Below are 21,872 nucleotides of genomic sequence, written 5' to 3'. Positions count from 1 at the left end.
CTTAAGAAATCCTGAAGTATATAAAGCGGATAGAGTCCGTATTGAGTAAGAAGCCAAAACAGTGTACCGCAACTATAGAACTGCTAATCCTTTATCACCAGCGGTTGACCGCATATCCCAGACCAAGATCCAAAGATTCGTGTGTCTGGGCATGTTTGCAAGAGCACAACAGTTATAACTGCATTTCACTTATACAACAATGACAGCATAGTCTTCACAAGGAAGAAGTATAACCTTTCTCTGGAAAGGTTTCTGAGTGATATTCGAGATTGGACATAAAGGGCGCAAGGAATGGGGTTTACTCTCAGCATGATAAAAAAGATTATGGACCTGCCTAAGCCTCCCTGGCGAGGGTGGAGGTCTCGACAGTGCAATGGTCGGGAAAGGGCATGAAATTCCTTTATGACAACAGTATGGTGTCATGTTGTAAGCTACTCGTCTTATCCGCAGCTAAGACCCGAAGGACCGAGGATGAAAACTTGTCTTTACTTTTGAGTTAGCCACATCTTGTCTGGAGTAAATGCAATTGAAAAATTGAAGTAAAATTATATTCCCAATGAATCTAAGTCTTGATATTATCATAATCGTATGTCCCTTTCTCCACCTCCTCTTTTATTTGGTCTTGCCATGCGGCTCATAGTACGCACCAAGACTGTAACCTGTTAGCAAATGCTTCCACTCATGGGCCAAAAGCAACTTACGCGATGATGACATAGCAGGCAAACATCAGAGCTCCTTTCAAGCCAATAGCTCTGATGGCAGTGCCCGCACGACTAAGAATCAATAGGTTGATCAACAAACCCGACCCAACCAATGTCGTGGTTTCGAAGACGTTGAACGCCATCTCAAGATCCCGACCAAGCATCCAGGCTATCAAGACCGTCAATGGCGCGACGCAAAGTGCGATTTGAATCGCTGATCCGACGGCGACGGAAATAGCAAGCTCGAGCTTGTTTCTCATGGCGACAGTGACGACGGTCACGTACTCCGCGATGTTTCCAACCACCGGCAGAATGATAAGACCGATCAGGGCTTCTGATAGACCACCTTCGTGAGTAACATCGTCAATCGTCTTGACGAGAAACTCGGCGTTCATCGACATGAGGGCCGATGAAACAAACAGAACTGTAACAGCAGCTACTGTACCGCTCGTGCTAGAAGGATGTGACGGATGACCCGGTACTTCCGGTCGTTCCATAATAGTTCTCGACTGAGCACTCCCAACCGAAAGGTCCCGCATCTCTGAACCGTGAAACTCAGTCCTCGAGCCAGAACGCGAGTGAGATCGTGAGTTCCCTCTCGATCGATGAGACAAACTAGCACGAGACGTCTCCCTCTTCCCACGCTCCTCCTCAGCTTCCGCTACGCTCATCGTATCAAGCGTCGTGCTCCGCGCACGAGTTGGAACTTCCTGGTCTGCAAACCGAATAAGTCTTGCACTATGAGATGTTGAACCCTGATTTCGTCGGTGTCGGTGATGCTCTGTGTGCAGTGGTTGTAACGGAATTGGTGGTGCTTCGACATGCTTGGGTCTCATCTCATACGCGAAATACACGATGTAGATGACGAGGACCACAAGAGATGAAGCGCGGCTCATGCTCAATGCGGCTTCGCTCTTCTTTCCCTTCATATGGAAAGTGTAGTCAAATGCGGTCTGTTCAAGTCAGTAGTTTGTATGAGTGAGAGGATGAATGAGCTTACCGGGATGAGAATGACGAAGACTGAGACGAAGAGGAGAGCGGCCAGGAGCTCAGACTCTTCCATGCTGCTGTGAGGGTCGATATTGGACATGCTACTCGCAAAAAGTGCAGAGCCCAAGATGAGAAGTAGGTTCACGAGAACACTGCCTAAAATCGATGCTTGAACGATGCGAATGTGGTTATTCACCAGCGCAACCCTATCAAAGTCAGTTCTCACTCCGAAACTCAATCTCATCTCAACTCACACCCTGCATCACATTAGCAAAAACTCTCATATAATCTCACAGGGGAACCCACAAGATAATCAACTCAACAAGGTTTCCAAGTGTAATGTTCAATAGCGCACCGATAGTATCTCCCGCATCAGCAGCAATACGCTCCGTCGCCTCCGTCAACATAACAGAAAGCGGCACAATAGCAATCGCATTCGTCATGAAAATCGCAAGAGGGTTGATCTGAAACGAATGCGCCGCCAATCCAATCGGTACAAAAACCAGGAGCCAATTGAGTTTCGATGCAACGACGGTTGATCGAATTTGACCGAAAAATGAGACTCCTTCATGGTGGCTGCTAAAGTCGAACTGTGTACGGTCAAGAGGCGGTGACTGAGTCTCCAAATCATTTGAATTCGAAATTCCAAGCTGTTGATATCGAACGCCATCTCCTAAACGCGATGATGCTCGAAGCGCTCGCTTCATGGTATCTTTTGGTTTTCTCACAATCAGTTCTCCGTCATTTCCGAAATCTCGTTTAAAATAGGGGGCTATGCGCGCACCTCGTATACTGAAATCGATTCCATGGTGATTCAGCGGGTCAGGCGCGTCATCTTCATCTTCGCTCGCACTTGACGGTGAGCAGTCATTGTATCTGGTGGTCTCCGTAGCGAGGGAGGGACTCATTGAGGTTGAAAGTGATTTTGTGTAAAAAAGATGAAATCAAGAATTGTTGAAGAAAGGGGGGCTCATAATTTAAAAGGAGGCCTCGCCATAATTTGATCGCTAAAGACGCCGCTAATAAGCACTGTTGTCAATTTACCCCTGATTTCTTAGGCTGGGTACTTGCGACGATAATCCCAAATCCTCCCTTGTTTTTAATTGATAACATTGGGGACGGGACCCCCAGTGGATAAGGATAAGGGTAGCGAGGGAATTTTTAGCGTCACGAGGAAGATCTGTCTGCATTGCAGTGCATACAGCACCGCCTCTGCGCCATTTATTCCATTCGTCTACTCTGTTGGCCTGCGATTTTACAGAATATCTTGTTTTTTACTTTAAAGATTGTTCTATCAAGCTTCTAGCCTGGAAGGCGGGAGAAAATGCCCCCTGGTCAAACTCTCGCGGGAGATGACAGGGCCCCGCATGGAGGGTCCAGCGAAGCTAAGGTTGAGCATTGACGAGGTAAATCGTAATTAAAATCTGTTTAAAACCGAGGGGGCCTGAAGCTTTGTCGGTATCAAGGTGAAGCGTGAGTTGTAGCAAGAGAATAATGCTGATCTCATGAATGATGTATGAAGATTGAAGATCAACGACTGTCAGGGACAAATCGATAGCTGGTTGAGCCGCTGGAAACAAGCATTTGCCAAGGCTCTTGTGACGCAGCCTCAATGCTTACTTTGCTTCTGTTGGTTCATGTTTCAAGAAGCAAAAGCACTGTTATCTTATCTCGCATGGAGATGGAACATGGCTGAAAATCCGATATTGTTGATCTGCGAATTGGTTGATGTGTTCACAGCTAGTCAAGACAGTGTTTCATACCGACATTGATTGCCACGATACCCCTCATGGTGCAATAGTACATGACAAAATTCGATGCCCAACATTCTCGATGAGAACTGCGCTCACACTTGTTTCGTTGCTGAAGATGCAGAGAGAACCGACAATGCTGGAAAAAAGTAAATAGGCTCATACACTGTAAACATATATGTTCAACTATCATAGAATAGCACTCGAATGATCGTTGATTGGCTGATAAGCACAGCAACGCGGCCTTGTCCTGGCAAACTCACTTTCTACCGATAACAAACCATAATCTTAAGAAATAGCAAACTCCTCCGAAACTCTATGTTATGACAAAATCGAATATTCAGGCCATAAAGCCACTTCACAACAGTCCCCTCTGTCAAAGTCAGATGAGGAGAAATCACAAGTCGATTACGTAGACGACTCCACAAAGGCCAAGCACGCAACATATCCTCTCGGACAGTTTTCGCTGTCCGACGTCTCGCTGCAATCCCAAAGAATATGACATGCTCGCCCTAAGTCATCGATTGGTTGACGTCTGTGATGACTCAACCGCTCTGGCAAATCCCGACCCATCTTCTCTCTGTAAACTAGCCTCCATGTAGAATACCGATAGGTATAATAAAAAGGCCGATTCCGAGAGATGTTAAAGTTAAAACCTAGAAGGGATAACTATATAAGCTCTAGTAGATACTCCCCCTTAGGTCTCAACTGACCAAGTCACCTCGTATATCCAACACTAGAAACACATATCATGTCTTCAGTCAAAGCCATCATCTTCGGCGCAACAGGCGCAGTTGGTCGTGCTGCAGTCTTGGAAGCCCAATCGCGCGGAGCACCAGTCACACTTGCCATGCGCAACACCAAAAAGCCCATCCCAGGCTTTACACCAGAACCTTAGAAGAAACTGAGCTTCATTCGCGTTCAGGCAGATCTCTCAGATCCCAAGTCCGCCCAGCGCGCCGTTTCTAAATCAGGAGCAACTGTAGCATTTTCGTACATACTCTTCGAAGCAGAAGACGGCCTTTTGGGAACGCACAAAGCTATAAAGAGGGCTGGTATCACGCATGCTGTTCTGCTTTTTTCGTTTTGTGTTAGAGAGAATGGGGGCCCAAAACCATCTTCTGAGGCACGTAATACCCAGATGCTAGAAGATTGGGAGGAGGTCAAGTCGGGACAGCTCGAGTTGGCTCATCCCGACGCACCGTTCGATTATCTCGCCCCCGAAGACGTTGCCGCTCTCGCAGGTGCAAGAGTCGCTGCAACACCGCCCTCTGGGGAGTTGGTCATCTCCCAATGCGGAACAGAGTTACTCTCCCAGCACGCAACATGGAAAGTTGTCAGTGAAGTCTGGGTATGGATATCAGCATCAAGGAGGCCAACAGCGATGAGCACAGCGAGAAACTCAGATCCAGGGGCTTTCCAGAACGTATGATTAAGTCTGCTGTTGAGAGGCTAGCATATCTTGGGCGTGATCCGGCGATTTTGTATGAGCCGGAGACGTATAGAGCGGCGTCGATGAATTTTAGGAAGTATACGGGCAGACAACTTACTACGTTCAAGGCTTGGGTTGACAAGCATAGAGAGGAACTTCTAGCGAACTAGAGTTTGGTACTGGTAGAACGAGTGGCTAGATTTATCACTTCAAACCTTAGACATTGAATGGATGGATAGTTTTAATCCTTGTCCATCAACACCATAACTTAGCGTGCAACTGAGCTAATCTCACAACCTTATCTGATATCTTCACCATCGCAACACCACAACAACTCAGCCAATCATACTGCAAGGCAAAGATCTAACGCCAAGCCGTTCCTGTCAGCAATCTGCTACAACATCGGCAGCCTCAGGTGGTCAGTGCAGTCTCAGCTCGTGTTCCCAGTGAAACCCGCTCAGGCCCCAAGGTCTCAATAATCCGTATCACAAAATTGGACTGCAAAGGATCTTCAACACATAGTGCGACGAAACATCAATCCTTCAGAACATAGGGGTGCAGACCGCCTCACCGCCTGGTTTCACAGCGTTACATGGAGTACCTGTCACATCCCTACCCCCAGTAAAGATTAACTTGCGAAAATACGGGCCTGAACTCAGTAAACTTTACCCCTTGACCACCAGCCTTTCGCTGTCACGCGGCCAAGCATAACATCACGAACAATGAAATAGAAGGTAATCAAGTATGCATTTGTTCAAAAAGAAACCTCTAGACGCTATACACAAATGATTCAAGAAACAATGCCCAAAAAAAGACCATACCATAGCGACCGTGAACACAGTCCTCATCCCCCTTCCGCCGAAAACTCCGAATAGATAAAGTTCAAGCCTGGTTATGAAGCCAATTCAAGCCGAGCCAAGCCAGAAAACGATAAAAAGAAAAATGATGACATGGATATTTTATCCGGCCCGTTCCCCTTCTATCACGCATCGTATCGTCGCCCTTTTGACAAAGAGAAAAGTATATCGAAAAAAGAAAAAGAGATTATTATTTTCGCTGTTCCAAGATTCGAGAGTGAGACCCGTCTTCATCCATCCGGGGATTAGAAACTGGGGTTGTTCTGTCGTCATGCTTGATGATGCAATGTGTGTTGAAGATACACACAATTTAAGCAAAGGTTGTTTCCCAAAAACGCCGGTTGATGCAGATATAAAAAATGACATGTCTATGCGGACAGAGAGTGATAGCGCCAGAGACGCTGGCGCTCCAGGACCCACCATTGGGCTATAGGTATGGCTTCGTTGGCCCACTGTGCAGCTTCATCGCCGAGGGCAGAACGAACTGCTGTTTCGAGCTCTTCGGGTGACCACGCAGCTACGGGTTTGAGCTCCATGGGATCGTTGACGGCGTCGGTGACTCGGTACTCGATGACTTTGTTGAGGGGGATGACCAGACGCCAGGGGACGTCCGCGGAGGTGACGCCAAGCATGCCAGCGCCCGAGTTGACGACGGAGAAAGTCCAGGCTCGTCGGTCGCCGTCGGTTTTCTTGTAGGGTCGGATGAGGGATTGACCTTCATAGTCTTGTACGAGATCGGAGGCGATGTGGGTGTCCTTCTCGTTGAGGGAACCGCTGTTGATGAGGAGGTCGAGGATCGTCGGGAGGATAGAGATGGTGGTGGTGTTGGCGTCGTATTGGACTCGGGGGAGGTGGGGGTGTCGGAAAGTCAGGCCGACTCGGTAGTTGGAGATGAACTGGTTCTCATACGTGCCCTCCTTGCCAGCGCCGTCGTCCTTGAAAGAGTGGCCGTGATCACCGGCAAAGACGACGAGGGTCTCGTTGGCGATACCTTGGTCGTCGAGGAGGTTCATCAAGCTAGCCATCCAGCCATCGTGCCAACGAAGGGTGTTCAAGTACTTGTTGAAGTTGTCGTGCACATTGTTCATGCCGGTGTGAGAAACGTAATCGTAGTAAGGAGTGCCCTCGGGAAGACCCCAAGCGTGGTGGGTAGTGCTGGTGAAGTGAGTCAACCACATGCGCTGGTTGTTGGCGGTCGTGTTGGTGATGAAGTCTTGAAGATGAGGCATAAGGATGGGCTCGGGGTAGGCGAAGTAGTTGATCTTCTTGCCCAAGACGTCCGACTCGTTGAAGCGCCAGTGGTTCTCGAGCTGCTTCTTGGTAATGATGTGTTGGAAGCCAAGCTTGGCGTCGAACTTTTCTTGACGGTCGTACTCCTCAATCTCGGCCTCGAAAAGAGCAGTCTTCCATTGCAAATCGCGGAAATCAGCATCGTCAGAGGATGTGTTGGTCTTGACCTTGTTCAGCATGCTGAGAATCTGAGGAATGCAAGGCTGGTAGCTGTCGGTGTCGGCTTCGGCGAATTTCTCAACGGGCATGGGGTAAGCACCGCAGTGGTTGGCGCAGTAGCTCTTGGTGGACATTGTGGCGGCTGTGTAGGCGGTCGCGACATTGATGCCACCGAAACCCTCCTCCGCTTGATCGTGCCATGTGTAGTTGGGCTTCGCGTACGGCTTGCCGTTCTTGTCGGTGAATCCTTGCTTCAGGCCAGTGATCTTCTCGATATGGGGCATCATCCAGGACAATCGCTCGTTAGCCGCATCCTTCTCCTTCTGACTCTTGTTGAGATCCATGATCAGGCTGTGAGTATGGGAGCCTTGCTGCAGAGGCCAGAAGTCTTGACGCAGACTCTCCATGAGGATGAAGACAACATGCTTGATCTTGACATCGCCATTGCCAAGCGCTTCCTTGAGAGTGGGCAGAATATCGGTATCGAGGTTAGTGATCTTCAATGGGTCCTGAACGGGGTTGTAGTAGGGATCCTTCTCTTGCAGCGAGACCTGGGGGCACTTGTGTTCGGAAATGATAGTGCTGCCCTTGCTAAGTGAACCGTGGTAACCGTTCTTGAAGCGCTTGGGATCGAATCGGAAAAAGCCACGAGGCAGTTCTCCTTTCTCGGGCAACCAGTCGACAGAGTGGTTTCGGTAAGCCTCACCAAGAGGGCTCATATCCTTGTTGACTAAAGGCGCCCAGCCCCTAAAGTAATCGCCCTCAGGTTGTTTCCATGTCGAATTGCTGATCAAGTCGGGGAACGGGAAAGCGTTCTGGATAAGGCTTCGCTGCGCTTGGCAGAAATCGGGCTCGGGAGCGAAAACATCGAGCATCGAAACAGGGAGCGTAATTGACAGAAAATCGTACGGCTTGGCAGGTCGAAGAATCAGCGTGAGCATGAGGAAAAGAGCGAGGGCAATTTTCCACAGCCACGAGAAGAATGGGATTCGCGCGAAGAATCGAGCAATCTTGCCTCGAACGGTGGCAAGCTTCTCTCCGCCCACGCGCGAAGGGTTTTCAGCGCTGGATCGAAAGTCCTCGTCCATCGAGTATGTATCGGTCGATTCGAGATCGGTATCGGCATTCTTGAGAGCAGAGTATCTGCCGCGCTGGATACCAGGAATTCGCACGCGAAAGCTCCGGAAGTAAGAGTAGACTAGCGGGTGAAGCAAAAAGTTAGCGGGCGGACCAAAACAGCCGGTATCGCAGAGACGAACCTGAGAGGATGTTGTCGCCAATTGCGCCAATAAAAGCACCGAATGCGCGGTAGAAGAATCCATGGATGGGAATGGCGATAATGAGCAAACCAATTCCGCATGCTATCACGGCTTCGCTGCCGCTGAAAAGAACCTTGAGACCCTCCTTGCTTGTAGCGTAAGCTGTCGCATCGCGCCAATCGAGCTCTCCACCAGTCTTAACGAAGAATCCAAGCTGCGACGCCGAGCCGCCGATCGAGATAAGTCTGCCAAGTCGCGAAACGTCAGTTTGCATGTTCATCTCAAATTGGGGGCCATCGCAATCGATCGCCGAGAAATAACGTACGTAGCTATGGTACCAAACAGACACCCAATCCAAGCCCACGGTGTCTTGGACTGACTCAAAAACAGCCTCGCAATGCATATCGCTAACAAGTCGAAGAGGAAGAATGTCGGTAGGTATAGGATAAAAGCCGAAGCGGGTACCGTGAAGAAATGTGTCCACAGATGTAGCAGTTTGCTGGCAATTATCGAGACGAAGAAGACGCCGAAAACATAGGATACCGAGAGGAGGAAACACATCTTGCCTGGGCTCTTGCGCGGTCTGTCGTTGAAAAGAGACTCAGACGCAGTGGCCGCTTCGCTGATTGTTGAAAGGACGGAGGGCGGGCGGCACGAACGAAACGACGATGCTTGTTAGAGATTTGTAATGGGGAGAGAAAAAGGGAAAAAAGGGAAGGGAGGAAGGGATCGGGAAAAAATGAAGAAAATGATGGAAATAAAACAGAGCCAAGAAGTCTCCTCCCCCAAGCTAAAGAGCTTAGTACAGTTAATGACAGGGCCGAGGTGTAGGCTTTGGGAGTGTGTGTCGTGTGTCGCAATGGAACAAGCTGGTCTGGACTTGGGCTATTTGCACCTTCCTTTCCAATGAGCGGGAGAATGTGGGGTAGACACCATCAAAAAACATACAGAGCAAAGAGAGGCTCGAGGCCAAATAAGAAAGGGGTCGCGTGTTCAGGGGTCAGTGGCACGCATGGCCCTCCCTAAAGTAGCTCATTAGCTCCTCGGCGGCCAGATTATTAGGGGCTCGTTTTAGCAGGGTACAGCCCCGCCAATGGTTTCTTCTAGGGAACCAAACCTAACCCAGGGTCGCAACGTGGCTAATACTGTACCCGAGAAAAGAAAAGCTTGGCCGTCGAAGCTCTCTCATGGTGTGCACTGCAGTGTTGTGCAGTTGGCGGAACAAATCGACCGGCTGAATCGCGCAATATGGCGCATCTCTTTTGGTCGAGCTACATCAGCATGCAGTCACTGCTGATGGGCTTGACAACCAAGAGAGTATTGTTTGTGTTTCCCTGCTGCGCTACGCCACTCGACAACGCCCAGGCATCCATGGCGTGCATGTCAAGGGCCGCGGGGGCCGTAATAATGCTCTTCCGGGGTGGGGTAGACAGGCTGTTTGTGGTAATTACTGCGTGGCACGAATCCCGAATCCTTTAGAGTTACTGGGCTGAAGAGTATTAGCACCGTGAAACCGATGTAATCTGCATGCACCGCCACCACTCTGCATCAGTCGTTTACAGCCATTGCCTTGATTTGGGGTGTTCCTCTGAGCGGGGTTGATTTACTGGCATTGCGACTCTCAGCCTGTTTCGATCTTCGATTGGGATCGTCTTTGATGGATTGCATTGGATCATCAATCCTGTCTACCGCGGTTACAATATAAAAAATGAAATGCTTGGCACAGTAAGCATAAACTAGATCCTTCAGCCCTTCATAATCCGTCATCATATTACCCGTTTGGCTGCGGGATCGGCCGTTGCGATGCATACCTCCTTCACAAGCTGCAAGCTACAGTTTCATCATATGCTCGCCGACGGACGAACGCTCTGGCAATTTGAATCCTTTGACGTCTCCCTTTTTACGGCCCTGGCATATAACTGGTCGTATCGTATATTCCCCCAGGGCTGACTCGTTGGAGTTGAGAGTCGCAGCGGGTCCCCGTGTCGGCGTAGCACGACCCTTCTAGCGTGCTTCTGTCATAAAAAAAGAATCAGAGCCTTTCCAACGGCGGCAGTTCATCTGCAAAGGCTGCATTGACAAGCGGGGCCCTCTTCTCCTTTTTCGGCCAACACCAGGTTCCAGCCTCCAGACAATGTCGACGGTAGACGGCTCGGCATTGCTAACCGTGAAGGTCATAACATGTTGTCAATATCATTTCCGTCAATACGAGCATCTCCATCTCATAGACTTTTGATAGCTTCCTCCTTTGTGTTCCGTGATCCGAGAAAAGGCGCTGGTACTTGGGCGGTACACGGCACGCGAGATAGACGATCAACCTCCACTCCACTGTCATGCCGCTGGAACAAGGCATGAAACACCTTGTTCCTTGTCACATCTGACGATCACTAATTTCTCGTTACATAACCGATGGAGAGTCGACGACTGAGAAAACAAAAACAGACCAAGTCAATGTGTACCTGGCACATCTAGCTCGTAAAGTTGAGCTATTGTTTTCTCTTGGTAATTGAGCACGCGACACATGATTCAAAGGATACGATGTGGTCGGATGTGCCGAGCCTTTTAGTCACTCAGAATGGCGACAATTTGCTTGGTACGAGCGTGATCAACATTGGCACCTGGACAAGCTTTTCTGGGTCGTGCACGGGGAGTTCGCTAATATTCTCACCACGCTAGCACAGATTTTGCTGTTTTTGTTTACTGTAGGGTAGTCTTGACTACAAATTACCTTGAAATCTCAACCAAGACTTGACGATGGTCCATGGAAATTTCGCTGAGTCTATTGCAAACTATTGGGAAGCTTCCGTTACATCTGTTTCTATCACAGCTATTCAGTTGAGTCTTGTCTTGGTGAAACGAGCCAGAGAGAACATCGAGAACCATGCCGCTGAAATGGGCCAAGTACGGTGATACATGGACGACAATCCGAGGTAACGAAAGGGTTTGATAACCAGATTTCCGCAAGTACACACCATTCCTTGAGCGCTTAATCTATAGTCTCTATTTAATAAACTTAGAATTTCTATCTTTCTACTACGTACTCTCGATATGTTCTTATCTCAAAGTTTGGAATATCTCTCTTATCGATAATCTCATCCTAGTAAGGCAGCCTGGGCTGCCTAAAATACCCCCGCCTCCACACGTGATTTCGCGATTGGTTTTCGTGAACCGATTAAACCAACAGCTTCTATCGCGTCCAGTCATGCAAGAATGTGGATATTAGCCCCCAAACGCATGCTGACATCGCGTATAAATAAGAACAGCGCGTCTGCCCCATATCAATTGTACCGAAAACTTCAAATATCTCTACCCTATCGCGTCGCCATGTTCTCTGACAAGAAGCCTGACCCTCCAACAGTCGGCCGCTATCCGGGCCTCGGTATGAACCTTCGGTATCACAATTACCACCATGAAGGCGAAATCTATCCAACTGCAATTCACTATAACTCCGTCGGGGCTGAATCTGATATGTTGCTTGTGCGGGAGGCTGCCATGATGATTGTGATGAATCAATTGACGGATAAGCCTGACTGGCATGTAAAGGTATGCATGAGTGAATCTAGCATCGAATGCATAATGAAGCTCATTGGATCTCATCGGATCAAAGGTCTTTGATGAAGCCATCGCGGAGAAATGGATTCAAGAAGCCCTTGCGCTTCCAGTTAATCCTTTGTATGACGAGATTGTGCAACATATGAACCCCGGATTCAGAAGCGGCGCTAGTTCTGGACCCGACAGGCTCAAGTACATCTTAGATCGGGGATGTCTCGAATATGTGAGAACGCCCAGTCATTTCTTCCGTTCCGCGCTTATTATTTCAGTGTATCAAAGAGCTTCGTGTCAAGGCCAAGTTCTTCGAGAAGACTGGTCTCGTACCAGCTTTGGACGCAAACGCAACAGTCATCAAGTCAGATACCTTTATCGATGATACCCTCCATGAACGTCTTCGAAATGCCTTTGCGAAGCTTAAGGAAGAACAGAAAGATAACCCAGATTGGCATCCTCGAACCAATGATATGGTCCAGAACCTAGTGCACCCTTCTCTTTATCCTCTCGTGTACGGTCGTTCTCGTGTATTTCGCGACGAGGTAGTTGGCGTTGAAGATGCAGTCGACAAATGGAGCGGTAAAGGAGAAGTCATACCTAAAAAGCCAGCCGACGTCCCATCAGGTTACGATAATCGCTACCATATAAACTGGGCGGTGAATGGTAGTGATTCACATAAACTGTTTTGGTCCGATGCCTATCAGTGGCTGCCGTCCAACGTCAAGCTCATGGATGATGGAAGCGTTAAGCTGACGAGCTACATCAACAATCTGCATCCCAAGCATAGTGATATTTATGAGACGGTTGAGAAACTCATCGAAAGAGCTCTTCCCGCCTGGGATCACAGTGTGTCGTTTGTAAGAGACTGGGACATCGTCTCCGCTGGCCGGACTGAGGCTCGCTTCCCGCGCCCCGAAAACCCCGAGTGAGTAACGGCTATTTACTGGAGTGAGACTGGGAAAAGGTCCACTAACGCTTGCAGTGATGAAAACGAGGAGAATTGGACCCCACGAATCGATGACTTTACGCCTCATGATGCAGGGGAAGTTGAGTATGAAGACGTCATCAGAGACGCAGATGGCGAGCTCCTTTATGATACCCGCAAGAAAAATGCCTGGGAAGAGATCAGAGAGCCCGTTCAACCTGAGGCCCCCGAGTTCAAAGCATGGGACTATGGTGTCAAGCCAGGAATGTCATTGCGCGAACGGTTCAATGACCTCCAAGTCATCGTCAAAATGGCTTCCATCGAGCTCACACCCGACAAACCGACATTTCCCGCAGGAGGGTGGCATGTAGAAGGTCAAATGAACGAGCACATCGTCGGCACAGCCCTTTACTACCTCGATTCAGAGAACGTAAAGCCCAGTTATCTGCAATTTCGTATGCAGACTGATTATTACCAAGAGGACTGGAATATCGGCCAGGATGCTTTTGGCTGGATGGAGCAAGTTTATGGGACCAACCTGAGAGGTGGGGATTGTCTTCAGCGTTATGGAAAGATCGAGACGAAGCAGGGAAGATTACTGGCGTTCCCGAATGTTTTCCACCATAGGGTTTCGCCCGTGGAGTTGGATGACAAGAGTAAACCAGGACATCGGCGGTTCATTTCGCTTTGGCTTATCGATCCGAGGACGAGGATTATAAACACGGGAAATGTGCCGCCACAGCAGAAGAACTGGTGGATGGAGAGTGCATTCGGGGGCTTGAATGAGGGGAGTGCGAAGAATGTCCCCAACGCTGTCGCAAAGCTGGTGTCTGAAGGAGAGCCAGAGCATGCTGCTCTGAAAGCTGCGGCAGAGAGTGGTAACCCCCTTCCGGAGGAGCTGGTGAATATGGTCCAAACTGAGGCTGATGAGTCGACGATGCCGATGTCGTTGGAGGAAGCGAAGGAGCATCGGTTGAAGCTGATGGACGAGCGGACTAGTTATCAGCGTGATGCAGAGCAAAGTTGGTCTGGCATCCAGTACAGTTTTTGCGAACATTAACCTTTGTGTTGAGCTTAATTTATGCTTGTTTCAACGGACGGACTTTTAGGTTTGATGTAGGTTTGAAAGAAGTTATCAGTGCTAGATACGCTAAAAAAAACCGATAAGGACAGTGGGTTCATTGCATGAAGATGTAAACTTTCTGAACTAAGCCGTTGAAAACCTTCCTTAAAAAGAATAGGCGACAGGCTGGGTTGACAAGACCCATGAGGCAAGCCAGATGCGAGGATGGTCATGGGATTCCAAAGATTCCGGAATGAATATCAAAAGGATGGAAGATAGACGCAGAGACAGGACAAGAAAGAGTAGACAGAAGAGGATAACCCCGAGAACAAGCTAGCCAGATACACAGACAAGTGCAACTCGCCTAAGATGACAACTTGTCGGCCTCCTCAGAGTACTCGCGAAAAAAGTCACGCCAGACAGCGTTCGTCTGATGAGCAGCACTAGCCATTGCCTGCCTCAACCGCCGTTCAGAGGAACCCAACTCTTCTCCTCGGGGTGGATGGCTCATCGAATTGTATACTGTCCTCCTCGTCTTCCTCGTCCCCAGTGGCATCGGCTCTCTGACGTGAAGAGGCTTCCGAGGAAGGAGAACTCATTTGGTACTGACTGTTATCCCCCCAGAGAGTATTCGTCGTCCGAGGGGGGGATCGTCGTCCTTTCATCGATGGGATCGGAGCATTCCCGAGACCTCACGGAGGATTCTTCGAGGTCGTGCCTGCTGGATGCGGTATCGGATTCTTTGATGGGACCTTTATCGAGGAACGGCCCAACGTTATCGTCACCGTAGATATCTGAATCCTCGTCTTCATCAGGGTTGGGTCGGCCAGCAGGAGTGCCGTCGTCTGGCGGTATGGGCGCGTTGCGATGGCGATGATGCGTCTCATTATCTTTGCGCTGAGACTGATAACTTCTAGTATGTCTCGAATCAGATTTCCTAGCACCGCGCAGCAACGCGTTTCCGATATCGCTTTCGTCGTCATCGCTGTCGGGTGACTCTTCTCGGCTCGACCCTTGATCACTGCTCAAACATTCGGTCAAGTCCACAAAAGCTTTTCTAAGTTCTTCGTCGATGTCTCCGTTCTCAGGTGGCTCTTCTGGGCTTGATTTCCGGTCGCTGCTCGAGCTACTTGATGATCCCCGATCTAGCGGCGGTGACATTAATTCTGATACACCATCATCAGTAACCTAGAGTCAGAAAGACATCTAAGGTTGTCAACTTACTCAATCTGATCAATTCCTCATCTGGAGTCTGGCGATCCTCTCTCGCTAGCCAATGATCGACCAACGCCTTGAACTGAGGGTCTTCGTTATCGCCGTCAAAGACGCGAAAATCCTGAGCAGCAGCCCAACCTGTCTCACACTCCCACGGGAACCTCCTCTCAAGAGTAAAGAAGATGACGGGGTATAGTCTCTTGTTCATCTTTCGTTGACCGTCTTTGTATCCCTCTGCCCAAACACCAGCGAAACCATGGCCTTTGTCATAGCAAGCCGGTAACTCATCTACCGACTCCAACAGTCCACGGTCGACTGGCACGAGGTATTTGCTCCGAAATCGCGGGAAGGATTCCCAGGGCAGAACGTAGGCGGGATAGCAGATGCCATCGTCTGGCCACTTGATCCAGTAGATCGTCTTGGCGGTAATCTCAGCGGGATTTTCAGTGCCGTCCGGATCCCGTGACAGAATCGTCCGTTTTCTCGTCGCTGCTGCTCGTCGGACGGGAACATGTCGCGGATTGGAGGGATTCACGTCACCAACACGCTCTGCCATCTCGCCGTCATTGCCTCGGTCGTGTCGAGGACGATACACGCGGTCAACAGTGGCACTGTTGACTTGACACCCGGCCTTCCGCTTAGGTTGTATGACGACCCGATCATTGTGCGACTTTGCAAAGGCAGCATCGCAACCAACAATTCTGATACCAAAGGCTTCAATGGCCGATGCGTGAGTAGATTGGAGCCCATGCGCTATGGCATGCCTCGCGGCGGCCTGCGGCGGCCGCGCAAGGCTATCGAGGGGCAAATCATGCTCTTGACACTGGAAGACATACCATTCGCCGCTTCGTGCTGGTGTATCCGTTATCTTCTGGTTGGAGAACCCTTCATCTATCTCTGCGGTCGTGATCTCACGACGATGTGCACGACGCTTGGGAGATGGACGGTCTTCGGCGCTGTCGGGGCTAGTCCGCTTGCTGCTGGGCGGACTGCGAAGTGCAGGGCGAGGAGAAGAAGGGAGCGAATCATTGCCTAGATCGAATGGCGCGTCGTTGTAGTTATCATCGTCTTTGTTGGCGGCTGGAGAAGGTGGAAGGTTCGGAATAGATTGTGTCCTCTCTCTCTCGTTGTGCATGAGCATGAGTTCCATGTGCTTCCGGGTCTTCGTCATAAACTCGTCGATAAACGGCTTTATATCATCAAATGCAACAGGATCCTTCCGTGCTTCCCTGGGGAGCTGCCGGGTGATTCTCTTCAGCTTCTCTCCCATTTCTTTAACACGAGCGAGAAGTCCAGTATCATCTTGCCCAGTCTCTCGAAGCTCGGCGATCTTGGCTCCCATGCCTCTGACTTCTCTGTCGAGGTCTATATGTTCGTCCTTTACCCGTAACACCTGGTGCTGTAAGAGTTGCCTGAGGAGTGTTTCGGAGTTCTCAAAGACGGTCTTGGCAAGGGCCAGGTGCTGGAAGCAAATCTCAGCCTGGGGACCACAGTCGCTAGCCATAATTTCAGTGTATCTATAATAATGAGAACTTAGGGGTCTGATACTGGGGGTATCTGCAAAGGAAGTGTTTGGTAGTGGAAGTTGATGTTGAAGATAGCAAGGACGATGAAGAGAGGAAGAAGAGAAAGGGGGAACGAGCGAAATAAATAACTAGTTTCTTTGTGAGAACATGCCTGTTCCCGCGTCTATGCATCTACAAACAATTCATCAAGTTGAGGTGTCATAAAATTGTGTCTAGTTGTTTGCCGTGTTACACAGTTTCCAAGAGTTGGCCACTGACAGTTAAGTATTTCTGGGCAAACATGAAGTGGCTTGCAGAAGTGCATAGACTTTATTATCTCTTCGCTCTGTGCATTTTAATGCAAAAGTAAAACTGCTAAAGAACCCTAAGAAGCATGAAATTTAGAGATGAAAAATATGGAAATAGTATTTCTTTGTCTTGTTGAAGATGTCCTCAGCAGTCTTGTGGCATGCCTGGTGGTCCCATGCTTGCCAAACCTTAAGGTCTAACATTTTGCGATGAGGCACGGTCTCCAGTTATATGCAGTACAGCGGAGTGCATCCATGAGTACTCAAAAGACAAGCTGTCATTCGTGTTACCCAATCTGCCAATGTGCTAGAGTACGTCTCTGGCGAGTGACAAGTCGTACTTTTCAAAGGCTAAGATGGCTTTGTCGATGCCACGGTCTCTTTTTCCAACGAAAAGTGCCAATAAAAGGCCATTAAAGGCACTGCAATACTGCCAAGAGAAATAGCTCCTCTTAAGTATCTAAGAGACTCCTCTCGCAAGAGAGCAAACAAGCTGGCGTACATTAAATCGCTATCGCTTGTATGTACAACCATGAAAATTGATGGCCGGGAATATCACGTACAGTTTCAAGAGAACGAAAAAGTCAAGAAAACAGCACATTTCTCGACAACATGAAGCATATAAACAACTCTGATTGCCTCTGGGTGTGATCCGTGTTACCTCTTGACCATGCCATCCAGGCGGTGAGACAAGGATGCTCGGTTATTGCAGCAGTAACAATGTCGCACAAGCTTGAATATAACGCTAAGATCTAGATCAGTGCTGCTGATAGCAGAGCTTGGATGTTTCAAGCGAATGCATGGCGCATGCCCCCCAGAAAGCAGTGCAGCCTTATGATCTCTTTGATGACTTGTCGTCAAGGACTAGTTACAGTATCCTGGGTATACTCCCTGGCTTCTCAACGCGACAACCATAAGCGGGCTTCAATATAAGCTGAAAGAATGGCTAATTGAATAATCAGCACCATGTACAACGATATTTAAAATGGCATTTGAGCTTATTGGAAGTAACTTTTCCAGCAGAATTATTCACCGCGCTTCACAAACATCACAATGGCTTCTACTAGATATTCGCCACTTGAGGAGGAACTATTCAGATTATATCGCGAATACCGGGAAACAAAGTCCATCGACGTCAAGGCCCTCTTTTTCTCACCGGAATGTCGTCAGATATGTCGCACAGACCCAGACTATGCCGCAAAAGACCGAGACACCATTCTCCGCTACCTTCGCGAATCAGGCGAAGTCCTCCAGAGAATCTATCACGAAGCGGGATGGGACATCAGTGAAATGGATCCAGCTTCCGTGAGAAGCTTTTACACCATGCGACCCCTTCTCCCGAACGAAACAGAAGATTTTGCAACGATCAGGGAATTAGCTCCTGCCGGCTTCGTGTCTTCGGAGGAGGTTCGCGACAAAGCAGAGGTTGAGACGTGGGAGGGGCTTAGAGTCAATATGTGGACGGAGGATAATAAAGGAAGAGGGATTTTGGTCAAAGTTCAGTATTGGTGGCGGAAAGAAGACGGCGCGTGGAAGCAGATATTACATGATATTATGTTCTTAGGGCCTGTTGATGGGACGGAGAAGGATGGGAGAGGTATCTTGGTAGAGGAGAGAGTCTGATGCCACCCAGCCTCAATTTATTAACTGTCTGTGGAAGAAGTGTCCTTTGGGCAAGAATTAAAACATAAGGTGCTGTTTGTAAGAAACTTCAGTGCTTAGTACCCACTAATGCCCCGTAGCCCAATTGCTGTTTATCGGAGGAGCAAAGATCCCGAGACTCATTCTCTTCAGGAGCAGTCAGGTTACAGGGCATTAGTGGGGGAATGTGCTTTATTTAACCCCGCAGTTGTGTTGCCTGTTGACAAGAATTCTGTAACTGCTGACAAGAATGGAATTCTGTCAACGCTGGATCCAGTAAAGTCCAGGCAGCAATAGCTCGCTCTAGGCCGCTACAGGCATAGCCTCCCACCATTTCAGGTCACTCTTCTTACCAACAACACTACTCTAAGGCAATTTTTATTACCAGCAGCATCCCCAATTCGTCTTGACAACTTCGCATCTCAATACTTAGGTTAAAATATCTCTCAGTACTCTCTGATCACACTACGACAATGCCCGGCCACTTTCTCGAGAGTCTACCACCTGAAGGGCTATTCAGTATCTCGGATTATCTTGAGCCAGATGATCGAAAGAACCTCAGCCTGGCCAATTCCGGGCTTCGGACCGCGATGGCGCCATGTCTCTTCAAGGTACTACAAATCAATTGCCCGCTTGCAGAGGACCACATCTTGCCAACTATCGTCGATAAATATGGAGCGAATGTTCTGGAGCTGAGACTAAATATCACTTTCTACCCTAACGAGATGCCTGAGAAGACGGAAGAGGAATCGATCGAAGAAGTGGAAGAGGAGAGTGAGGATGAGCCTTCCGATGTGGATATGTCGGAGAATCAGGAAGATAACGGCGATGAAGAGTCCGATCATGACTCAGAGTCTGAAGGAGTCATCGAACATTACAATGAAGATGATGTGGAAGATGACGATGAAGACAAAGACAGCGACAGTGACTCAGACGCTGGACCCAAATGGTACTGGACAAACCCTCCTGCTTCAGTCTGGGCTCGAAAAGAAGAAGACACATCAATCATCCGGGATCTCATCCAGTTCAAGGGACTGCCACGCTGCAGAGCCTTGACTCTTCACACCAACGGCGAACAAGACTTTGAAGTGGATGCAGACTGGGATAACAACGATATCGCCAACAACTACATCTACTTCTGCTGCGAACCTGAAGACTGGGAGGAAGTCAAGCGGAAAGAAGAGAGGTACTCATGGCGCGCGGCTTTGCGGGATATGTACAGTGACATCGCTACACTTTCGGCAGTCGATGACTTTACGATTCAAAACTTTCTCCCGCGAAAAACCTCGTCCTGGCAGGAGAAAGAGTGGCCCGAGTTTCTCGGCCGGTTGAAGAAGTTGACTCTCAATACGTACGGTGGAAACAATGGCGCCGGCTGGCAGGCTAATACATTACCCGGATTTCACGCTTTCTTCAACGAACTGCCAACGACCGTTCTCGCTCATGCGAACGCGCTGGAATACTTTAAACTCAAGACTCACGACGATGGCTTTCTGGGGGGCGAAGGCTCGTTGTACATACCTCCTGGTTGCATGCCCTCCCTCCGGTCACTGCACGTAGACGGTATAGCAGTAACATCCGTGCTGAAAGATTACCTCAAAGCAACAAACGGCACCCTGTCTAAACTCTGCGTCACGGAATGCGTGGCATTTACTTCCGACCCCAATGGCGACGATGCACCAAAGTGGGCTGATCTATGGAGAGCTGCACGTCAGGCTCTGAGAGCACCAGCGGAGGTTGTATGCGTGCCGACCAAGGAACGACCTATTACGGAAGATGAAGGGGATTACTATGGTGACGAGGTTTATGTGCCACCGGCCGATGAGGATGATAAGATTAAGAGTTGGAGAAGGAAAGCAAAAGAGGAGGAAGGGCTTTGTATCTGGCCGTATGGATGGTTGGATGAGAAGTATGGATCTATATATCCTGATCATGAAGTTAATCTGGAACGTCTTGAGAATGGGGAGGATAACCTGGAGTTTAAATTGTTGATGGATGAGGTGAAGAGGGGGGGCGGTAAATGCACTGTATCCTGATTCTGCAGATAAATGACAGGTGGCATGAGCAAGAGGATATACCGTCGTGTTTCTGACTCTACAGAGGGTCTTTCCAACTAATGTTGACTTCAATATCGCCCAAGATTCCAGCAGCAGATGCAATGCGAGCCATGCCGAAAGCGATGCAATGGTAAGCCACGAATCGGAACCACAATGAAAAGGTCATGCTTTTCAACGACGTCTTGATATCCACCAAGAGTTCGTGTGTACTCCTGCCTTCCCCATTCTCATCTATCTCAGGAGCAGCTTCGACACCCGCCACCGTCTCCGGAACCCCAATCGCCGCGTGTATGATCTTCAACGTAAAGAAAACGCCAATAAGTATCACCCCGATCGTCGTGGTATTTTCCTTCGACCATTCCTCAACAACATCGACACCGTTTGCTAACAGAAACAACAGGCCGAGCTTGACGACAAGGTCTGGTATCTCATCGACAACGTTGCAAGCTAACAAGGTACCGATGAAGTGAAACCACTGCTTAGCTGTGACGCAACGAAGAAGTCTGATGTTCGACTCTAGAGATATAGAATAATCGGACATGATCGATCGAATCCAGAGGAACTTCAGAGGTGCGATGATAATCGTTGTGACGCATTTCATAAGGAAGGCCGGAACAAGCTTGTGAAGGTAGAACTCGAGAACGGATCTTGCAGCCGCGCCAACAAGCCATGTTCCCAAGCCTTTGATGGGATATATCGTCGACCAAAACGATGGATTATTCGTTCGTCCTAGAATTCCTGCCGTTCCGTCTTCAGAGGTTGAGGGTTTGAGTGAGCGGACGTGTCGCAGTGCAGTAAGCAATGGATAATAATCTTGATATCCGTAGAGCCCCTATTCATGTCAGCTTGACTCTCGTGGCGTCGTCATGATGCGCACTGCGTAGAAAAACCATTGGACGACGTAGCCCAACACACCCAAAGGATTCATTCTGAGGGTGTCACGTTTCAGGACGATCTTTGTTTTCGGAAATCCAGGGCTGATGCTGCGTGGGCTTGTACGTGAGTCAACTGCCGAGACGATCACTAAACAAGCTTAAAAGGGCGCATCATGACAAGTAGAACGTGGCTCATCGGTCAATCTTGCGTAGCTGAAGGATTCACGGACATTTCCCAAAGCCCTACTTCTCCGTAAGCAATCGGCCGAATTGTGCTGCCTAGACCCTATCTCTCGGC

General features: G+C 49.1%; 8 protein-coding genes across 10 annotated transcripts; 4 read left to right on the top strand and 4 right to left on the bottom strand.

Annotated features, from left to right (window-relative positions):
* Positions 1-549: 549 nt before the first annotated feature.
* On the bottom strand, positions 550-2,660 carry FOIG_08593 (uncharacterized protein). 2 transcript variants are annotated; one of them, XM_031208638.1, is made up of 5 exons: positions 2,476-2,660; positions 1,986-2,403; positions 1,702-1,897; positions 702-1,654; positions 550-652 (listed from the first exon to the last, which is right to left on the bottom strand). In XM_031208638.1, the coding sequence occupies exons 1-5, from the start codon at positions 2,597-2,599 to the stop codon at positions 613-615; spliced, it is 1,731 nt and encodes a 576-aa protein (XP_031061644.1). In that variant the 5' UTR covers positions 2,600-2,660; the 3' UTR covers positions 550-612. The 2 variants fall into 2 exon arrangements, with proteins under 2 accessions (XP_031061644.1, XP_031061645.1); XM_031208639.1 differs by lacking the exons at positions 1,986-2,403; positions 2,476-2,660 and having other exon boundaries at positions 1,702-1,941.
* A 1,533-nt stretch (positions 2,661-4,193) lies between these two features.
* Positions 4,194-4,874, top strand: FOIG_08592 (uncharacterized protein; the record flags this gene model as incomplete). The annotated part of the gene is made up of 2 exons (XM_031208637.1): positions 4,194-4,280; positions 4,341-4,874. 2 exons carry the CDS (start codon positions 4,194-4,196, stop codon positions 4,872-4,874), a joined length of 621 nt encoding a protein of 206 aa, XP_031061643.1.
* Positions 4,875-5,574: 700 nt separating this feature from the next.
* Positions 5,575-9,413, bottom strand: FOIG_08591 (uncharacterized protein). Of its 2 annotated transcripts, XM_031208635.1 has the most exons (3): positions 8,765-9,413; positions 8,440-8,684; positions 5,575-8,378 (listed from the first exon to the last, which is right to left on the bottom strand). In XM_031208635.1, exons 1-3 carry the CDS (start codon positions 8,998-9,000, stop codon positions 6,100-6,102), a joined length of 2,760 nt encoding a protein of 919 aa, XP_031061641.1. In that variant the 5' UTR covers positions 9,001-9,413; the 3' UTR covers positions 5,575-6,099. The 2 variants fall into 2 exon arrangements, with proteins under 2 accessions (XP_031061641.1, XP_031061642.1); XM_031208636.1 differs by lacking the exon at positions 8,765-9,413 and having other exon boundaries at positions 8,440-8,743.
* Positions 9,414-11,624: 2,211 nt separating this feature from the next.
* Positions 11,625-14,121, top strand: FOIG_08590 (uncharacterized protein). The gene is made up of 4 exons (XM_031208634.1): positions 11,625-11,982; positions 12,047-12,214; positions 12,261-12,910; positions 12,968-14,121. Exons 1-4 carry the CDS (start codon positions 11,650-11,652, stop codon positions 13,968-13,970), a joined length of 2,154 nt encoding a protein of 717 aa, XP_031061640.1. The 5' UTR covers positions 11,625-11,649; the 3' UTR covers positions 13,971-14,121.
* Positions 14,122-14,532: 411 nt separating this feature from the next.
* Positions 14,533-16,692, bottom strand: FOIG_08589 (uncharacterized protein; the record flags this gene model as incomplete). Its single annotated transcript, XM_031208633.1, has 2 exons — positions 14,533-15,139; positions 15,198-16,692. 2 exons carry the CDS (start codon positions 16,690-16,692, stop codon positions 14,586-14,588), a joined length of 2,049 nt encoding a protein of 682 aa, XP_031061639.1. The 3' UTR covers positions 14,533-14,585.
* A 1,330-nt stretch (positions 16,693-18,022) lies between these two features.
* FOIG_08588 (uncharacterized protein) lies at positions 18,023-18,750 on the top strand. Its single transcript, XM_031208632.1, has one exon. It carries the CDS (start codon positions 18,055-18,057, stop codon positions 18,622-18,624), a length of 570 nt encoding a protein of 189 aa, XP_031061638.1. The 5' UTR covers positions 18,023-18,054; the 3' UTR covers positions 18,625-18,750.
* Positions 18,751-19,033: 283 nt separating this feature from the next.
* FOIG_08587 (uncharacterized protein) lies at positions 19,034-20,848 on the top strand. Its single transcript, XM_031208631.1, has one exon. The coding sequence runs from the start codon at positions 19,116-19,118 to the stop codon at positions 20,676-20,678; it is 1,563 nt and encodes a 520-aa protein (XP_031061637.1). The 5' UTR covers positions 19,034-19,115; the 3' UTR covers positions 20,679-20,848.
* FOIG_08586 (uncharacterized protein) lies at positions 19,034-21,844 on the bottom strand. The gene is made up of 2 exons (XM_031208630.1): positions 21,577-21,844; positions 19,034-21,531 (listed from the first exon to the last, which is right to left on the bottom strand). The coding sequence occupies exons 1-2, from the start codon at positions 21,625-21,627 to the stop codon at positions 20,737-20,739; spliced, it is 846 nt and encodes a 281-aa protein (XP_031061636.1). The 5' UTR covers positions 21,628-21,844; the 3' UTR covers positions 19,034-20,736.
* Positions 21,845-21,872: the final 28 nt, after the last annotated feature.

This window comes from Fusarium odoratissimum, assembly GCF_000260195.1.
Source record: "Fusarium odoratissimum NRRL 54006 unplaced genomic scaffold supercont1.13, whole genome shotgun sequence".
Taxonomy (NCBI): Eukaryota; Fungi; Ascomycota; class Sordariomycetes; order Hypocreales; family Nectriaceae; genus Fusarium; species Fusarium odoratissimum.
Note: the sequence above shows the minus strand (reverse complement) of the source record. Positions and strands in the feature narration are given on the sequence as shown.

What these genes read in the sequence shown, in the direction of transcription:
- FOIG_08590 (XM_031208634.1), top strand. Translation starts at nt 11,650, where the DNA reads ATGTGGATATTAGCCCCCAAACGCATGCTGACATCGCGTATAAATAAG. An exon ending in AGCCTGACTGGCATGTAAAG is followed by an intron (nt 11,983 to 12,046) that starts GTATGCATGAGT and finishes ATCGGATCAAAG; the next exon opens with GTCTTTGATGAAGCCATCGC. An exon ending in ATCGGGGATGTCTCGAATAT is followed by an intron (nt 12,215 to 12,260) that starts GTGAGAACGCCC and finishes TTATTATTTCAG; the next exon opens with TGTATCAAAGAGCTTCGTGT.
- FOIG_08586 (XM_031208630.1), bottom strand. Translation starts at nt 21,627, where the DNA reads ATGAATCCTTTGGGTGTGTTGGGCTACGTCGTCCAATGGTTTTTCTAC. An exon ending in TCCAATGGTTTTTCTACGCA is followed by an intron (nt 21,532 to 21,576) that starts GTGCGCATCATG and finishes TGACATGAATAG; the next exon opens with GGGCTCTACGGATATCAAGA.
- FOIG_08591 (XM_031208635.1), bottom strand. Translation starts at nt 9,000, where the DNA reads ATGTGTTTCCTCCTCTCGGTATCCTATGTTTTCGGCGTCTTCTTCGTC. An exon ending in CTGTTTGGTACCATAGCTAC is followed by an intron (nt 8,685 to 8,764) that starts GTACGTTATTTC and finishes GCGACTTGGCAG; the next exon opens with ACTTATCTCGATCGGCGGCT. An exon ending in TGGCGACAACATCCTCTCAG is followed by an intron (nt 8,379 to 8,439) that starts GTTCGTCTCTGC and finishes TTCACCCGCTAG; the next exon opens with TCTACTCTTACTTCCGGAGC.
- FOIG_08587 (XM_031208631.1), top strand. Translation starts at nt 19,116, where the DNA reads ATGCCCGGCCACTTTCTCGAGAGTCTACCACCTGAAGGGCTATTCAGT.
- FOIG_08588 (XM_031208632.1), top strand. Translation starts at nt 18,055, where the DNA reads ATGGCTTCTACTAGATATTCGCCACTTGAGGAGGAACTATTCAGATTA.
- FOIG_08593 (XM_031208638.1), bottom strand. Translation starts at nt 2,599, where the DNA reads ATGAGTCCCTCCCTCGCTACGGAGACCACCAGATACAATGACTGCTCA. An exon ending in ATTATCTTGTGGGTTCCCCT is followed by an intron (nt 1,898 to 1,985) that starts GTGAGATTATAT and finishes TGACTTTGATAG; the next exon opens with GGTTGCGCTGGTGAATAACC. An exon ending in TCTTCGTCATTCTCATCCCG is followed by an intron (nt 1,655 to 1,701) that starts GTAAGCTCATTC and finishes TGACTTGAACAG; the next exon opens with ACCGCATTTGACTACACTTT.